The following is a 19,733-nucleotide window of genomic DNA, read 5'->3' as shown; positions in this document are numbered from 1 at the left end:
TAGTTTTTAAATTTTTTTTATTTTTTTATAATTGATTTACAATGTTTCAGGTGTACAGCAAAGTGATTCCGTTACACAGATACATATCTATTCTTTTTCATATTCTTTTCCCATAATCTATTTCTAGAAATATAAATGTGTCAAAGAAAGGCAGAAATGTGGTAAAACAAATAATTCTGTGCACAGAAAAGATTCCATATATAGAGTGTCACATACTTATTTTTGATCTTCTGCGGCCACACCTTATCATAAAGATGTAGTAGTATGGTTTTCATACCCTTATAAACTGATTGAGAAATGATTTTGATTATTATTGAAAGAGTTTTATATATAAACCAAAGAAATGAACGTAGTTGTATGAAATAATAAAATGTTTCTGCACTGCCTTCAAGATAAGACCGGTATCTTTAATAATGATTTATTTAACTTTGTGAGAGAAAGAGAAAAATAAAACTTGCTCCTGTTCTGGAGATATATGAGGGATATATGACAAGTGAGATGAGAATCTCCATCAAAGGACTGGATGATGTATTATATTATTGCTAATATCTCATATTAGGAGCAAATAACATTAAAATGCCACACGTGCCCTGATTTCAAAGGTGCTACAGATATTACCTATTTGTACAGACACTTAAAGGCAACTATCTAGCTCAAAATTTCTGTGCAGTCTTAAGTAGAAATACTTGGAAAGAAAAGAAAATACTTAACACTCAGAGAAACTGGAATACTTCTTTTTCTTTAAGTTAAGGTACAGAGAACTAGAGAAAGGGGATTAGAAAGACAAAATTTTCTTTACTCGAGCATAAAAAACTTTAAGGGCATAAAGAATTCTTGGTCAGGCTCTAGCTATGAAAATAAGAAGGCATGTATCAAAATCAACACACAGTAAGAGCCCACTGGGGAACATAGTCTGATTCAGAAACATACTGTGTGAATCAAGGTCCAAATTCCCATCAACAGACAGCTAAGTGGCACCAATTAATAATAATGAAAATCATTAATATTCAATCTGAATTTGGCAGAAATGGTGCTCTCAAATCTGAGTATCCCAGTGTTTGTGAAATTAAAACGAATAATAGGGAATACAAGGTGGGTTTCCCAAAATCGCACCCAAGTCACTCCACTGACAATGAGAACATCCCTTGTTCCCTAATGACGTGGCCTGCTATCTAACATTAGAAAAGCACAGCACAGATTATCTCCTGTATTCTTAAATGATGGTGGTATTGTCTCAAATATTTCTAATAGATAAAATATGAACTATGTGTTTCTTATCTTGAGATAAGGAATAAAAACTGGTTGCAATAATTATTCTCTAATGCTCGCTGAGCCCTTTGAACTGGCCTTGAAACGACAAAATGTGAAGAACTTGTAGCACGTATTGTGGATGTCACAGAAAGCCTGAGAAAAGACAAGAAAAAAGGAGGCAATTTGACAAAACCAGCAAGATACAGCTTCCTAGAGAGTATACACATTCTTGCTTTTAGTTTCTAGTCTTTTATATTGGTTAACATTACAATTAACAGCTAACTTCTGAAATGTGAAGGAAGACAGCAAGGCCTGTAAACTCTAAAGAGCAAATATTAAGTAGAGGTACATATCTAAGCTCCTATAGTGCCTGTGAAAGCACCACCTCCTCTTCTTCTTGCCTGACATTAAGTGATGGGTTGATGGTCTCCAATGTAGGAAGGAAAGAAAATATACACAGAAGAGAGGTCAGGAAAAAGAATAAATCAACCTGAACTCAAATAATAATAAACGATGGGACCTTTCATTTCCCAGAGAAACTTCTGTCTCTTTTCTTTTGCCCAGGGTCACACTTATTTCTTGGAAGCATGAGAATGGATATGGTAGTGAGATAAATGGAGACAATTAAATTAAATATTTTCTTTTTTTTTGTATTTTATTTTTATACAGCAGGTTCTTATCCTTTTTATACATATTAGTGTATACATGTCAATCCCAATCTCCCAATCCATCACACCACCACCGCCGCCTCCCCAACCCTGCTTTCCCCCCTTGGTGTCCATACGTTTGTTCTCTACATCTGTGTCTCTATTTCTGCCCTGCAAACCGGGTCATCTGTACCATTTTTCTAGCTTCCACATATATGCGATAATGTACAATATTTGTTTTTCTCTTTCTGACTTCACTCCGTATGACAGTCTCTAGATTTATTCACGTCTCCACAAATGACCCAATTTCGTTCCTTTTTATGGCTGAGTAATATTCCATTCTATATAGGTACAACATCTTCTTTATCCATTCGTCTGTCGATGGGCATTTAGGTTGCTTCCATGACCTGGCTATTGTAACTAGTGCTGCAATGAACATTGGGGTGCATGTGTCTTTTTGAATTATGGTTTTCTCTGGATATATGCCCAGTAGTGGGATTGCTGGGTCATATGGTAATTCAATTTATAGTTTTTTAAGGAACCTCCATACTGTTTTCCATGGTGGCTGTATCAATTCACATTCTCACCAACAGTGCAAGAGGGTTCCCTTTTTTCCACACCCTCTCCAGCATTTGTTGCTTGTAGATTTTCTGATGATGCACAATCTAACTGGTGTGAGGTGATAACTCATTGTAGTTTTGATTTGCATTTCTCTAATAATTAGTGATGCTGAGCAGCTTTTCATGTGCATCTTGGCCATCTGTATGTCTTCTTTGGAGAGATGTCTATTTAGGTCTTCTGCCCATTTTTTAATTGGGTTGTTTGTTTTTTAATATTGAGCTGCATGAGCTGTTTATATATTTTGGAGATTAATCCTTTGTCCATTGATTCATTTGCAAATATTTCTCCCATTCAGAGGGTTGCCTTTTCATCTTGTTTATAGTATCCTTTGCTGTGCAAAAGCTTTGAAGTTTCATTAGGTCCCATTTGTTTATTTTTGTTTTTATTTTCATTTCTCTAGCAGGTGGGTCAAAAAAGATCTTGCTGTGATTTATGTCAAAGAGTGTACTTCCTATGTTTTCCTCTAAGAGTTTTATAGTGTCCGGTCTTACATTTAGGTCTTTAATCCATTTTGAGTTTATTTTTGTGTATGGTGTTAGGGAGTGTTCTAATTTCATTCTTTTACATGTAGCTGTCCAGTTTTCCCAGCACCACTTATTGAAGACACTCTGTTTTCTCCATTGTATATCCTTGCCTCCTTTGTCATAGATTAGTTGACCATAGGTGAATGGGTTTATCTCTGGGCTTTCTATCCTGTTCCATTGATTTATATTTGTTTTTGTGCCAGTACCATATTGTCTTGATTACTGTAGCTTTGTAGTATAGTCTGAAGTCAGGGAGTCTGATTCCTCTGGCTCCATTATTTTCCCTCAAGACTGCTTTAGCTATTCGGGGTCTTTTGTGTCTCCATACAAATTTTAAGATTTTTTTGTTCTAGTTCTGTAAAAAATGCCATTGGTAATTTGATAGGGATTGCATTGAATCTGTAGATTGCTTTGGGTAGTATAGTCATTTTCACAATATTGATTCTTCCAATCCAAGAACATGGTATATCTCTCCATCTGTTTGTGTCATCTTTGATTTCTTTCATCAGTGTCTTATAGTTTTCTGAGTACAGGTCTTTTGTCTCCCTAGGTAGGTTTCTTCCTAGGTATTTTATCTTTTTTGTTGCAATGGTACATGGGAGTGTTTCCTTAATTTCTCTTTCAAATTTTTCATCATCAGTGTATAGGAATGCAAGAGATTTCTGTGCATTAATTTCGTATCCTGCAACTTTACCAAATTCATTGATTAGCTCCAGTAGTTTTCTGGTGGCATCTTTAGGATTCTCTATGTAGACTATCATGTCATCTGCGAAGAGTGATAGTTTTACTTTTTCTTTTCCAATCTGTATTCCTTTTATTTCTTTTTCTTCTCTGATTGCTGTGGCTAGGACTTCCAAAACTATGTTGAATAATAGTGGTGAGAGTGGACATCCTTGCCTTGTTCCTGATCTTAGAAGAAATGCGTTCAGTTTTTCACCATTGAGAATGATGTTTGCTGTGGATTTCTCATATGTGGCTTTTACGATGTTGAGGTAGGTTCCCTCTATGCCCACTTTCTGGATAGTTTTTATCAAAAATGGGTGTTCGGACTTCCTTGGTGGCGCAGTGGTTAAGAATCTGCCTGCCAATGCAGGGGGACACAGGTTCGAGCCCTGGTCTGGGAAGATCCCACATGCCACGGAGCAACTAAGCCTGTGTGCCATAACTACTGAGCCTGCGCCCTAGAGCCTGTGAGCCACAACTACTGAAGCCCGCGCGCCTAGAGCATGTGCTCCGCAACAAGAGAAGCCACTGCAATGAGAAGCTTGAGCACCGCAATGAAGAGTAGCCCCCGCTCGCTGCAACTAGAGAAAGCCCGCGCACAGCAGCGAAGATCCAACGCAGCCATAAATAAATAAATAAATAAATTTATTTTAAAAAAAAAATGGGTGTTGAATTTTGTCAAAAGCTTTTTCTGCATCTATTGAGATGATCATATGGTTTTTATTCTTCAGTTTCTTAATATGCTGTATCACACTGACTGATTTGCATATATTGAAGAATTCTTGCATCCCTGGGTTAAATCCCACTTGATCATGGTAAATGATACTTTTAATGTGTTGTTAGATTCTGTTTGCTAGTATTTTGTTGAGGATTTTTGCATCTATATTACTCAGCAATATCCGTCTGTAATCTTCTTTTCTTGTAGCATCCTTGTCTGGTTTTGGTATCAGGATGATGGTGGCCTCGTAGAATGAGTTTGGGAGTCTTCCTTCCTCTGCAATTTTTTGGAAGAGTTTGAGAAGGATGGGTGTTAATTCTTCTCTAAATGTTTGATAGAATTCACCTGTGAAGCCATCTGGTTCTGGACTTTTGTTTGTTGGAAGATTTTTGATCACAGTTTCAATTTCAATACTTGTGATTGGTCTGTTCATATTTTCTATTTCTTCCTGGTTCAGTCTTGGAAGGTTATACCTTTCTAAGAATTTGTCCGTTTCTTCCAGGTTGTCCATTTTACTGGAATAGAATTGCTTGTAGTAATCTCTTAGGATGCTTTGTATTTCTGTGGTGTCTGTTGTAACTTCTCCTTTTTCATTTCTAGTTTTATTGATTTGAGTCCTCTCCCTCTTTTTCTTGATGAGTCTGGCTAAAGGTTTATCAATTTTGCTTCTCAGTGAGCCAGCTTTCAGTTTTATTGATCTTTGGTATTTTTTTTTTGTTTCTATTTCATTTATTTCTGCTCTGATCTTTATGATTTCTTTCCACCTACTAACTTTGGGTTTTGTTTGTTCTTCTTTCTCTAGTTCCTTTAGGTGTAAGGTTAGATTGTTTATTTGAGATTTTTCTTGTTTCTTGAGGTAGGCTTGTATAGCTATAAAGTTTCCTCTTAGAACTGCTTTTGCTGCATCTCATAGGTTTTGGATCGTCGTGTTTTCATTGTCATTTGTCTCTAGGTATTTTTTGATTTCCTCCTTGATTTTTTCAGGGATCTCTTGGTTATTTAGTAACGTATTATTTAGCCTCCATGTGTTTGTGTTTTTTATGTTTTTTTCCCTGTTATTCATTTCTAATCTCATAGCGTTTTGGTCGGGAAAGATGCTTGATATGATTTCCATTTTCTTAAATCTACCAAGGCTTGATTTGTGACCCAAGGTGTGATCTATCCTAGAGAATGTTCCCTGTGCACTTGAGAAGAAAGTGTAATCTGCTATTTTCGGATGGAATGTCCCATAAATATCAATTAAATCTATCTGGTCTACTGTGTCATTTTAAGCTTGTGTTTCCTTATTAATTTTCTGTCTGGATGATCTGTCCATTGGTGTAAGTGAGGTGTTAAAGTCCCCCACTACCACTGTGTTACTGTCAATTTCCTCTTTTATAGGTGTTAGCATTTGCCTTATGTATTGAAGTGCTCCTATGTTGGGTGCATATATATTTATAATTGTTGTATCTTCTTCTTGGATTGATCCCTTGATCATTATGTAGTGTCCTTCCTTGTCTCTTGCAACATTGTCTATTTTAAAGTCTATTTTATCTGATATGAGTATTGCTACTCCAGCTTTCTTTTGATTTCCATTTCCATGGAATATCTTTTTCCATCCCCTCACTTTCAGTCTGAATGTGTCCCTAGGTCTGAAGTGGGTCTCTTGTAGACAGCATATATATGAGTCTTGTTTTTGCATCCATTCAGCAAGCCTGTGTCTTTTGGTTGGAGTACTTAACCTGTTCACATTTAAGGTAATTATGCATATGTATGTTGCTGTTACCATTTTCTTAATCGTTTTGGGTTTGTTTTTGTAGGTCCTTTTCTTCTCTTGTGTTTCCCACTTAGAGAAGTTTCTTTAGCATTTGTTGTAGAGCTGGTTTGGTGGTGCTGAATTCTCTTAGCTTTTGCTTGTCTGTAAAGCTTTGGATTTCTCCATCGAATTTGAATGACAGCCTTGCCAGGTAGAGTAATTTTGGTTGTAGGTTCTTCCCTTTCATCACTTTAAATATATTGTGCCACTCCCTTGCGGCTTGTAGAGTTTCTGCTGAGAAATCAGCTATTAACCTTATGGGAGTTCCCTTGTATATTATTTGTCATTTTTCCCTTGTTGCTTTTAATAATTTTTCTTTATCTTTAAAGTTTGTCAGTTTGATTACTATGTGTCTTGGTGTGTTTCTCCTTGGGTTTATCCTGCCTGGGACTCTCTGCACCTCCTGGACTTGGGTGGCTATTTCCTTTCCCATGTTAGGGAAGTTTTCGACTATAAGCTGTTCAAATATTTTCTCGTGTCCTTTCTCTCTCTCTTCTCCTTCTGGGACCCCTATAACGTGAATGTTGGTGTGTTTAATGGTGTCCCAGAGGTCTCAGGCTGTCTTCATTTCTTTTCACTCTTTTTTCTTTATTCTGTTCTGCAGCTGTGAATTCTACCATTCTGTCTTCCAGGTCACTTATCCGTTCTTCTGCCTCAGTTATTCTGCTACTGATTCCTTCTAGTGTCTTTTTCATGTCAGTTATTGTACTCTTCATCTCTGTTTGCTCTTTAATTCTTCTAGGTGTTTGTTCTTTAATTCTTCTAGGTCTTTGTTAAACATTTCTTACATCTGCTTGACCTTTGCCTACATTCTTTTTCCGAGGTCCTGGATCATCTTCACTATCATTATTCTGAATTCTTTTTCTGGAAGGTTGCCTATCTCCACTTCATTTAATTGTTTTCCTGGGGTTTTATCTTGTTCCTTCCTCTGGTACATAGTCTTCTGCCCTTTCATTGGCTATCTTTCTGTGAATGTGATTTTCGTTCTACAGGCTGCAGGACTCTAGTTCTTCTTGCTTCTGCTGTGCCCTCTGGTGGATGAGGCTATCTAAGGGGCTTGTGCAAGCTTCCTGATGGGAGGGACTGGTGGTGGGTAGAGCTGGGTGTTGCTCTGGTGGGCAAAGCTCTGTAAACCTTTAATCTGCTTGTCTGCTGATGGGTGGGGCTGAGTTCCCTCCCTGTTGATTGTTTGGCCTGAGGAACCCAGCACTGGAGGCTACAGGCTCTTTGGTGGGGCTAATGGCAGCCTTGAGGAGGGCTCCTGCCAAGGAGTACTTCCCGGAACTTCTGCTGCCAGTGTTCTTGTCCTCATGGTGAGACAGAGCCACCCCCTGCCTCTGCAGGAGACCCTCCAACACTAGCAGGTAGGTCTGGTTCAGTCTCCTATGGGGTCACTGCTCCTTCCCCCTGGGTCCTGATGCGCACACTACTTTGTGTGCCCTCCAAGAGTGGAGTCTCTGTTTCCCCAAGTCCTGTCGAAGTCCTGCAATCAAATCCCGCTAGCCTTCAAAGTCTGAAGTCTGTCTCATATGCTTTCATTACCAGACTAGTTCCAACAATAATATTTGTCCATATAGGCCAAGAAATAGTTATTTCAAACTGACATTGGATCACCCTTTGAACCCTTAAATTAACACTTAGCTTCAAAATAGATTACTTCTGAATAATATTCACACCAGTATCATTATTTGTTACGTGGTCCATTATGGAGTTCTCAATATGATACATACACTCATATCCCTACATTAACTGGTTCTTCAAAGGAATCTGGGAACTCCTCCTCCTGCTGCTGGACCTCCAGGTTGGGAAGCCTGACGTGGGGCTCAGAACCCTCACTCCAGTGGGTGGGCTTCTGTGGTATAATTGTTCTCCGTTTTTGAGTCACCTACCCAGCAGTTATGGGATTTGATTTTATTGTGATTGCGCCACTCTTACCGTCTCATTGTGGCTTCTCCTTTGTCTTTGGATGTGGGGTATCTTTCTTGGTGAGTTCCAGTGTCTTCCTGTTGATGATTGTTCAGCAGTTAATTGTGATTCTGCTGCTTTGGCAAGAGGGAGTGCTCGCACATCCTTCAACTCTGCCATCTTGACCCAATCTCCCCTAAATATTTTCTAATATAAGTAACCTGGTCAAACCCACTTCCAAAGAAGGATAAGGTAATCACCCCAATCAAGACCTATCGCAGCCTTCACAAGTGTGAGCTACAGAAGCTGCTACTCTAGGGACACGAAGAGTTATAGTGACTGACGCAGAACCACAGGCACTAGAAGCTTGCCTTTCTCTATGCAGTAGAGCATGGGCAGCAAATTCCAGTGATTTCAGGGAGTGAGTGGAAAAGGTGAGTGAGTGAAGCAGGATGAATGGGACTATAATTGGCCTCTTAAATGGTAGCATCCAGTTGGCTCAGGAGATTGCTGCTTTTGGAGAATGCAGTTACAAATTCCCCATCCCTTTAATTTTTCAAGAGTAGTTAAAGATCTGGATTTTTATGTGAATTCTCCTTATTTTTCATTTGATGTTTTATAAACTTTATTTTTCAGCTGAAATACTCCACCTTTCCATCCATTTTGTCCATCTTTTCCTTTATTTTCCTTAAAATCGTATTATACTTATGTGACGTCCTTACCTGGGAACTACAACATGAGAATCACCTTGGGGAATACCTCTATTGGCTGGTTTTAGCTCTTATTATGTCACTTCTTCCTGCTCCTTAGAATGTCTAGTAATCTTTAATACATCTGAATGACACTTTGCAGAGGCTCAGGATAATATCTTTCCAAAGTTTTTTCTTTTTGGTTTTTTCTTCATCTACATAACAGTTAAATTATCAGTGTATGATCTTGATCCTATCAAGGCATACTTTTATTCCAGCTTTGTTTTAGTTTTGCCTTTACTTGTAAAGCATGGGCTCTATACTCTCAACTAGATGCTTTGTGGACCACAGTCTGGGCTCAAAGTCTAACATCTTATCCCTGCATTATTTATGCTCTGGAATCTCTGCAGACTTGTCAGCCTTCCAAAAGATGCTCTCTGCCACTTCTGGTCCTGATCTCCTAATCAGCAAGGGAACTTACCTTGATAAAGTTTATTTAAGCCATGTAGGTTTCATCCAAAACCCAATTTTAATCAAATATTGGGACTGGAATTTGTGTTTATTCAGGGCGTGCTTACTCCTCGTTCACACCATCGAGGAGGTGCCCTAGGGCTCAAGGGAAATACACAGGCACAATCCTGGGGCTCACTCTTCAAGGCTCCCCCTTCTCCAACACCCTGTCCCTCATATTCCAGCTGTCTTAGGATCCTGAACACTGATCCCTGCTGGTGCTGCCTAGGGAGAAGCCACTTCCTTGGGCTGCAGCCAGAAAAATCATCTTAGTGAAAAAAGAGCAGGTGAAGGTGGGACTCAGCTCTAGTACCTCCCCTCTCAAGGATGGCAGCCCTCACATGATTGCTGTTTAATGCCTGCAAACAGTTGTTTTATATATTTTGGTGGTTTCCTTTGATAAGTTGTAAAATGTGCTTTCCCAAGAAGAGATTATATCAGATTTTACAGCAATTTATAGCAGTATCAAGACCAATTACTCCCTCACAGCCAGCACAGAAGGTTCAACTCTCTTCATTTTTAAATGTTGGCAACAAATTTTTCTCTTTTTCTTAAATCACTGAGGGGTCTTTTAAACATATGAACTTAATCATGTGCATAAACTCATGCATAATAAGAGAAATACTAACTCAAATGACCCCAATATGCCATTTTTCATCTATACATTTAGCAAAAGTACAAATCTGATAAATACACTTGTTTGGAGAGACTTTGTGAAAGCAGGTAGTTTCATATATTGCCAGTGGGAATGTCAATTGATATCATCCCTACAGAAAGCAACATGTAATATGAATCTATTCCACTTCTGGGAATTTATCCTACACATATATTTGCACACATGCAAAATGGCAGAGGTACAATGGTGTCTTGTGTTAATTTGCATTTTTTGGCTACCTAGTGAGGTTACTTACCTTTTCATAGGATTTGACCATTTTTCTGTTTCTCTTGCTTATCAGTCTGTAGGAGTTGTTTTTGTTTGTTTGTGTTTGTTTTTTTTTTTTGCATATTCAACAAATTGATCCTTTTGCAGCACTAGTATTAAATATTCTCTCCCTATCTAGCATTTGCCATGTTTATGGTGGGTTTTTTTTTAAGGTGAACAAAAACTTGAATTTTTAATGAAACCAAATTGGTCAATGTTTGCCTTTGGGGCTTATAGGTCCCTTTCTTGCTTAAGAAAGCCTCTCTTTCCTGGAGTATATACCTATATTCTCCTAGCTTCTCTCTTATTATTTTCTGGTTTTATTTTTTTGTATTCACCTTGTGACAGTAAAGTAATTTAAATTAGCTCAGTAGTTGCCTCTCATATGAGTGGTTTCCTCTCATAGCCAACTTTCTTAGTCCATCAACAGCTGATTAAATACTTCAGTTCTGTGCTGTCTTCTTTCACTACCATGTTTACTACCATCAGAGCACCAGCTAAAGGCAAGCTGCCAGCTCACTCTGAGATAAGTATTTTCCTAGACTACACATTGTCTAGGCTAGAAAATAGAGTGAAGTGTTTTAGTTTGAAAGGCTTTTCAACTAAAGATCCTGCTGAGCTTACGGCTTCATCTGGAAGCAAGAGTAAAGGAAGAGAGTTAATGCCAGTGATGGATTTAATTAAATGAAACATTTGATCCTACCAACAAGAACTAGAAAACAAGATTTTATAAAAAGAATTGAAAAAAAAAATTGAGAGTTGTCACCACCTCTGAGTATGAAAGACTGAGACAAAGAGAGCTCAAAACAGAGAGATTTATGGCATCACTTTGACATGGGAAGAGATCTGTGTACACAGTCAGTTGCCAGTAATTCTTGAATTGGATACTAAAGCTATATTGCTTTGGATGGTATTCCAAGAACTATCAGTATGGGGATGGCACCAGCTGAGATGGACAATATATTTTTAAAGTGTATGTGTGTGTGTGTGTGTGTGATACATTTAAATGTGTAAATTTGATAGAGACTAGCCAAAATGAATTGCAGACCAGAACCTATAAGGCATCATTTCCCATCCTCTAAAGCACTGTAAAAAGTGACTGGGGACACCGCATCTAACTCTGACCCACATGGGTAGTAAGTGGTAGTGATGGAGTAACAATGCAGGTGAGCCTGACACTTTTCACCACAATAATGTTGATGATATTGATGTTGACAATGTCAACAAAACTGTAGTATGAATGAAAAACAGCCATTCATCTCGTCTGAAGAGATATTCTGACTTCCTGAGCTAAGAGATAATCTTTTCTTGGGAAAGCACATGTTACAACTTATCAAAGGAAACCAACAAGTTTCATGGCAAAAACATGAAAATGTATCTTATTTCTCTGATTGTGAGAAGTTATTTTTAAAAATAAGCTAAAGCAAACCAATTTGTAGAAAATAAATATATTAACCAGATGACCATCTTCATTTTAGGGCATGAAAACCAGCACATTTATACAGTCACAATCACAAGTGCAAGATGTTCTTTAAATAAAGGAAACAAAACATAAATGTCCTTAGAGTTACGTGAAGAGTACTTACTGGAAACCTAACTACAGTGACATCTGTCTTTGTGGACTCAACCAGGAAGTCCATCCAGAAGTCCACAAGTTCCTGCTTGGCCACGGGCTGTTCTGAAGTCAGTTTCACAAAATGCTTATATATCAAAATTGTCTCTACAATAGACTTGAGGTACCTAAACAAATCAAAAGATATAAGACACATAATAAGCAAATTTAGAACCACCTGTTCCATCTATCCCAGTCTTACTCTGTAAATGTAATTTAAATATGGCATTAATAATTATGCATGCCAAGTCACTAAACTTTATTATTTGTTATATGTCATGTACTATCACATGTTATCTCACTTAAATCTCACAAAAATTCAGTAAAGTAGGCCATTTTACCTCCATTGTAAAGATGAGGAAACTGAGGCTTAGACAGCTTAAGTAACTTGGACTGAACAATACATCTACTTAAAACATTACTTTTAAAGTAATGCCTATTCTATTCAAGAAAGTGGTTAATGCATTTGTTTTAAAATATGCTCCCTTGAGAAAGCTTTTCTAAGTAGACCGATCATAAGGGATATTATTTTGCTCTAAAGTAACTCAGCTCATATATATTATACAAATATCCTCAAACCTTAAGACAGATGGTGCCTCAAAGGAAAAAGTCAGGAAAAAATGAGGAGCAAGATAATTATATGAGATAATGGGTAAGCAAGCACTTTGTAAACTACAAACATGGAAGTTAACATTAAGTTAATGGAAACAAAGCATGGTTTTGTGGTTGTTATTACTATTGCGTAAAATAACGTCTGTTTTCTTGTCAACAGAGGCCAAGACACCTCAGACCAAAGCTCTTTATACCCATGCTTCAGTCTCCTCTTCAGCCATCATCGGAATGGTCGTCATAAAGAAATAACCAACTTGGCTGCATGTAACGTGTGCATTTATTGGTTCAGTTATTTTCATGCCATTTGCTGAATGCCTGCCGTCGACATGCTACTGACAGTACAGACCTGTCCTCAAGCTGCACATGGTGTTGAGGAGACAGAAATGTAACAGGTATTATAGCACCATGAAATAAATGCCCACGGAGCTGTAACTCACAGAGATACGACTAACAAAAGTCATACAGTCAGTATCAATAGAGATATGACTAAAGAACGACAGAAACACGAAAGAAGAAAATTTCCGGAGATGAAAGAATCACAGTGTATGTAACAACATCCACCATCGTCTCTCTGGGTGTGGGGAAGGGGTTGAGGCCAGCATGTGATTTATGAGCTGATGTGATTTGCGAGTGTTCCCCAGGTGGAGAAGAGGGCTGGAAGACGACGCTCAGTGTGTGCTGAGACACAACGGCATGACGTCAGAAACTGGCATGTTCAGAGTAAATAGAGAGCAGCGTAAACCTAGGGGTGTGACAAGGGCTGAGGTTTAATGACTAAGGGCAAACCTTGTTTGCCACGCCAAGGAGGTGGACTTTATCCCTTAGGCTGTGAGGAGCCATTAAACTACACTGATTTAAAGATTTCAGTGGAGGGGAAGGGTCAAACGTGCATTTTAGAAAGATCACTATGGGAGCAATGCTGGGGAGGATTTGCTAATAAAGGAGATCTGAATGTGAGGAAATGCTTTAAGAAGCCATGAAGGTCTACCATGGTGGGAATTTCCTCAAATGGTCCCTCTGATGAAAAGAAGTCAGTGGCCTGAGCTCTGAGCACTCTGAGCCTTTCTTGATATCACAGTTAACCTTTAAAAGTCTTTTCAGCTAATGGTCAATCATTACATGTGATGCACGATAAAATTAGCATTTAAAACAACAGTCCTAAATGCAGATGGAATTTTGTTTTTATCTCTCCAATTACCACATCCATAGTGATGAGACTTGGGTACAGCCCAAGAAAAATTTGAAATTAGAAAAACACACATAATACAGGAAACATCTAAATGTGTCAGTAAACCCTGAGTAACAAGAAGTGAAAATCAAGAATGAGAATTCCAAAAGTGAGATTAGATCATGAAGGAAACAAAGGGCACATGTTTGGAGCAGAGGCTGGGAAGGCTGAGATGGAAGCTTGTGAATCTGCTGATTAGAGTTGCAGGTGTAAAATTCGAGGCTTTTGCATGATTCAAGTGTGTGACACTGGCCAACCTAGGCTAGCAGGTTGGTCAGTGTGATGGAAAGGCTAAGCTTGGTGGCCAGTGGACACACCTGTGTCCAAAGTCATCAGAACCTACATATAACACATTTTATTTACGAGCATCAATCACTTTTTCCTCTAGATTCTGCATTTTATTCTCTAAGCAAATAAAATCCCCTAATTGTCAGTTCAACAGATTTAACAATTTAGAAACAAGTGATAGGAGCTTTTATCAAAAATAACTGTACAAACACCTAACAATTTACTATTACCATGCAGGTGTCTTCAGTTTAAAAAGCTTTTCAGATGCTTGAATGACTCTCAAGTGGTCATTGGCCAGGACACTTGCTCCCAGGAAAAATCCAACTTCCCAGTAGCTCTGGAGCTTTTCCAAGTTTCCCTTTTTACCAAGAAGGCTACTGAGCTTCACCCCTAGAAGATGAATAGGAAGAATAACTTTACAACACATGGCAGGCAGGCAGAGCTGACGTTTTATTAAAAAGCAAAACTAAGCTTTCATTCCTCCTTTCATATTAAAATAGTTTTGTTAAGTTTCTGATTCTAAAAAGGGCTTAAGTTCACTGTAAAAAAAAAAAAAAAAAAAAAAGTGGACAAATCAGAAAGGTACACAGAAGCAAGTGAAAATTTCCCTCAATTTGAAAACCACAAAATAACTGCCAGTGTCACACTGATGTACATCATTCTAGAATTTTTATATATGCATATATGCATAAATTAAAAGGTGATAACACTCAATCTCTTGCTGTGTAACCTCCTTCTTTCCCTTACTACATCATGGATTCTTTAGTTACTTGAAAGGGAAATGTGCTGAAATTCTATCCATCAGTTGAAGTATAAATGTATACAGTATATACAGTTTGCAAGAGTAAAATGCTATAATAATTAATAATTTTATATGCAAAAACAGTTATTATACACTTAGAAAGTTAAAGAAATAAGGAAACTGACAAATAACACTGTCTTGAATACTATGGCTTTGTAACAAGACTTGAAATCAGGTCATGTAAATCCTCCAACTTTGTTCTTTTTTAACATTGTTTTGTTACTTCTGGGTTCTTTGCATTTCATTCTAACTTTTTATCTCTACTCTGCCTTGTATTATTTTTGCATTTGGAAGGATTTGTTTGCTTAAAAAAAATATATCTCCGTAGAATTGCCACTAACATCCATAACATATGACAGGAAAGTTACTAAATGTCAGGAAAGTTATCTGAGATTTGGGAGTAAGGTAAAAATGTGGAACATGTCATTTCAATATCATATGGAGGCATAAGCCCACTCAAGGACTGCCTACGGAAAGTGTAGCTAGTTCATCTCACTATTTATTAACGATCTTACAGAAGTTTACCTGTTAACTTGTATAATATGTTTTTGTTCAGGAGAGATGTAAATAAGTTCTGCCTAGTGAAACAGTGAATCCCTTAAGATTTATAACCTGTTGGACATAAACAAGCTTTTTAAAACAATCAAACTCAGATATCTGATTCTAACATTTCTTTCTTCAATTATGAATACCCTAGCTTCTTAAATAAACTTTAAACGGGACATAGCCTCTTACTGTTTCCATGTTAACTGAATTACATAGAATCATATTTTATATTTTCGGAGAGTCATAAATTTATCTTTTTTGAAAATTATACTTTAACAAAACAAAACAACCTTTAAAAACTTTATGCTGGGCTTCCCTGGTGGCGCAGTGGTTGAGAATCTGCCTGCCAGTGCAGGTGACACGGGTTCGAGCCCTGGTCTGGGAGGATCCCACATGCCGTGGAGCGGCTAGGCCCGTGTGCCACAACTACTGAGCCTGCGCGTCTGGAGCCTGTGGTCCGCAACAAGAGAGGCCGCGATAGTGAGAGGCCCGTGCACCGCGATGAAGAGTGGCCCCCGCTTGACGCAACTAGAGAAACCCCTCGCACAGAAACGAAGACCCAACACAGCCAAAAATAAATAAATAAATAAATAAATAAATAAATAAATAAATAAATAAAAGTGAAATTCTAAAAAAAAAACTTTATGCTGCTTTTTATCATATAATTCCACTTAAGCCAAGAAATTTTTAGGAAAAAGTCCATCTGGGAATTCTTCACATTTTGTGATGATAAATTAAAAAGAACAGCTTTGCCACCTTAAAATTTCATGAGATGAAAAAAATTACACATGTGTATGCAACAACATCCATGATCTCCTATCTGGACATAAAATATACAACAAATACAAATGGAAGAAGAAAGAGCAGGGGGAAAATCAGATACTAAAAATATGTGTCTCTATCAACCTCAGTTGAAAATGAATATCTCTTATTTGTGTCATACTTGGGAACAATGAATGCAGGACTGATCTAGTGCCAAACCATTTAAACATTTAAATAGGGACTATGAAAGTGTTTAATAGTAAAATTACAATATTAGTTTTAAAATAAAATTTCAGATTTATTTATGCTTGCCAGAAGTTCATTCTATGAGAGTGATATTAATGTTAGCCTTGGCATAAATTTGTCACATGATTGTTACCCTAAGCCATTCAGCATTTGGACAAAATGCTTTATTTTTTAAATGGTAAATAGTATTTTAGTATATGGATGGGTCATTTTAATTTACCCAAATGCAGACGGTGCCTGCTTTTTATTACTATAAACATTCTTATACATGTCGCTTTGTGCACTTGTTCAATTATTTCTTTGTAATAAAGTCTTAAACCTGGACTTGTTGGGGACAGAAGATATGCCCATTTTAAGTGCTGATACTATAGACACTATCATGTCCTTTCATCTTTGCCAATCTGATGGAGGAAAAAGGAAACATTGCCCTTTTTAAACCACTGAGATGGACTGTCTTTTCATGTGTCTGTATATCTTTTATGAACTAGCTTTTATGTTTTTTCCACATGATGAATGAAACCTGTTTCTACATGCAGATAGTAATCTTTTAAGTTTGGAGTTAAGAACATGGCTCTAATTTTTTATATTTAGTATCTCTCTCTCTCCAACCCCTCTCTACCCACCCTTCCAAGGAATACAGAAATAAACATCGTACTGCATAAAATTTGTTCCATATTTAGGATTATTTCCATAGGATAGAGTCTCAGAGGTAGTGTTATACTTGGTCCCAGGTAGAGCACTATTAAGGTTCTTGATCTCTAGGGCCAAATTATTAAAGGACTATTGCTGATGGATGATTATATCATTTTACCAAGTTCTTACCATCTAGATATTTTTCACTATTTAAAAAGGTTTGGAGGGCAGACAGCAGAATCAAGAATAACTACAATCCTGCAGCCTGTGGAACAAAAAACACATTCACAGAAAGACAGACAAGATGAAAAGGCAGAGGGCTCTGTACCAGATGAAAGAACAAGATAAAACCCCAGAAAAACAACGGAATGGAGTGGAGATAGGCAACCTTCCAGAAAAAGAATTCAGAATAATGATAGTGAAGATGATCCAGGACCTCAGAAAAAGAATGCCGGCAAAGATCGAGAAGATGCAAGACATCTTTAACAAAGATCTAGAAGAATTAAAGGAGAAACAAACTGAGATGAACAACACAATAACTGAAATGAAAAATACACTAGAAGGAATCAATAGCAGAATAACTGAGGCAGAAGAACGGATAAGTGACCTGGAAGACAGAACGGTGGAATTCACTGTTGCGGAACAGAATAAAGAAAAAAAATGAAAAGAAATGAAGACAGCCTAAGAGACCTCAGGGACAACGTTAAACGCAAGGACGTTTGCATTATAGGGGTCCCAGAAGGAGGAGACAGAGAGGAAGGACCCGAGAAAAAGGTTGAAGAGATTATAGTCGAAAACTTCCCTAACATGGGAAAGGAAATAGCCACCCAAGTCCAGGAAGTGCAGAGAGTCCCAAACAGGATAAACCCAAGGAGAAACATGCCAAGACACATAGCAATCAAATTGGCAAAAATTAAAGACAAAGAAAAATTATTGAAACCATCAAGGGAAAAAAGACAAATAACATACAAGAGAACTCCCATAAGGTTAAGAGCTGATTTCTCAGCAGAAACTCTACAAGCCACAGGGGAGTGGCATGATACACGTAAAGTGATGAAAGAGAAGAACCTACAACCAAGATTACTCTACCCGGCAAGGATCTCATTCAGATTCGATGGAGAAATCAAAAGCTTTACAGACAAGCAAAAGCTAAGAGAATTTAGCCCCACCAAACCAGCTCTACAACAAATGCTAAAGGAACTTCTCTAAGTGGGAAACACAAGAGAAGAAAAGGACCTACAAAAACAAACCCAAAACAATTTAGAAAATGGTCATAGGAACATACATATCGATAATTACCTTAAACGTGAATGGATCAAATGCTCCAACCAAAACACACAGGCTTCATGAATGGATACAAAAACAAGAGCCATATATATGTTGTCTACAAGAGACCCACTTCAGACCTAGGGACACATTCAGACTGAAAGTGAGGGGATGGAAAAAGATATTCCATGCAAGTAGAAATCAAAAGAAAGCTGGAGTAGCAATACTCATATCAGATAAAAGAGACTTTAAAATAAAGAATGTTACAAGAGACAAGGAAGGACACTACATAATGATCAAGGGATCAATCCAAGAAGAAGATATAGCAATTATAAATATATATGCACCCAACGTAGGAGTACCTCAATACATAAGGCAACTGGTAACAGCTATAAAAGAGGAAATTGACAGTAACACAATAATAGTGGGGGACTTTAACACCACACTTAACACCAGTGGACAGATCATCCAAACAGAAAATTAATAAGGAAACACAAGCTTTAAATGACACAATAGACCAGATAGATTTAACTGATATTTATAGGACATTCCATCCAAAAACAGCAGATTACACTTTCTTCTCAAGTGCGCATGGAACATTTTCCAGGATAGATCACATCTTGGGTCACAAATCAAGCCTCAGTAAATATAAGAAAATGGAAATCATATCAAGTATCTTCTTTGACCACAATGCTATGAGATTAGAAATCAATTACAGGGATAAAAACGTAAAGAACACAAACACATGGAGGATAAACAAAACATTACTAAATAACCAAGAGATTACTGAAGAAATCAAAGAGGAAATCAAAAAATACCTAGAGACAAATGATAATGAAAACACGATGACCCAAAACCTATGGAATGCAGTAAAAGCAGTTCTAAGAAGGAAGATTATAGCTATACAAGCCTACCTCAAGAAGCAAGAAAAATTTCAAACAAACAATCTAACCTCACACCTAAAGGAACTTAAGAAGAACAAAACCCAAAGTTAGCAGAAGGAAAGAAATCATAAAGATCAGAGCAGAAATAAATGAAATAGAAACAAAGAAAACAATAGCAAAGATGATTGAAACTAAAAGCTGGTTGTTTGAGAAGATAAACAAAATTGATAAACCATTAGCCAGACTCATCAAGAAAAAGTGGGAGAGGACTCAAATCAATAAAATTAGAAACGAAAAAGGAGAAGTGACAACAGACACCGCAGAAATACAAAGCATCCCAAGAGACTACTACAAGCAACTCTATGCCAATAAAATGGACAACCTAGAAAAAATGGACAAATTCGTAGAAAGGTATAACCTTCCGCGACTGAACCAGGAAGAAATAGAAAATATGAACAGACCAATCACAAGTAATGAAATTGAAACTGTGATTAAAAATCTTCCAACAAACAAAAGTCCAGGACCAGATGGCTTCACAGGTGAATTCTA

The 19,733-nt window shown here is 37.5% G+C and overlaps 1 protein-coding gene across 4 annotated transcripts in view; it reads right to left on the bottom strand.

Moving 5' to 3' along the window:
- MAP3K5 (mitogen-activated protein kinase kinase kinase 5) overlaps window positions 1-19,733 on the bottom strand; it is a 220,373-nt gene that overhangs the window by 77,062 nt on the left and 123,578 nt on the right. For all 4 annotated transcript variants that reach the window (XM_082474443.1, XM_082474442.1, XM_082474444.1 and 1 more), the window contains exons 9-10: window positions 14,276-14,435; window positions 11,892-12,045 (exon numbers count right to left, since the gene is read on the bottom strand). In XM_082474443.1, the coding sequence (XP_082330569.1) occupies window positions 11,892-12,045; window positions 14,276-14,435 (314 nt within the window). The remainder of the gene's footprint in view (window positions 1-11,891; window positions 12,046-14,275; window positions 14,436-19,733) is intronic.

Source organism: Balaenoptera physalus, assembly GCF_965194825.1.
Source record: "Balaenoptera physalus genome assembly, chromosome: 9".
Classification (NCBI taxonomy): Eukaryota; Metazoa; Chordata; class Mammalia; order Artiodactyla; family Balaenopteridae; genus Balaenoptera; species Balaenoptera physalus.
Note: the sequence above shows the minus strand (reverse complement) of the source record. Positions and strands in the feature narration are given on the sequence as shown.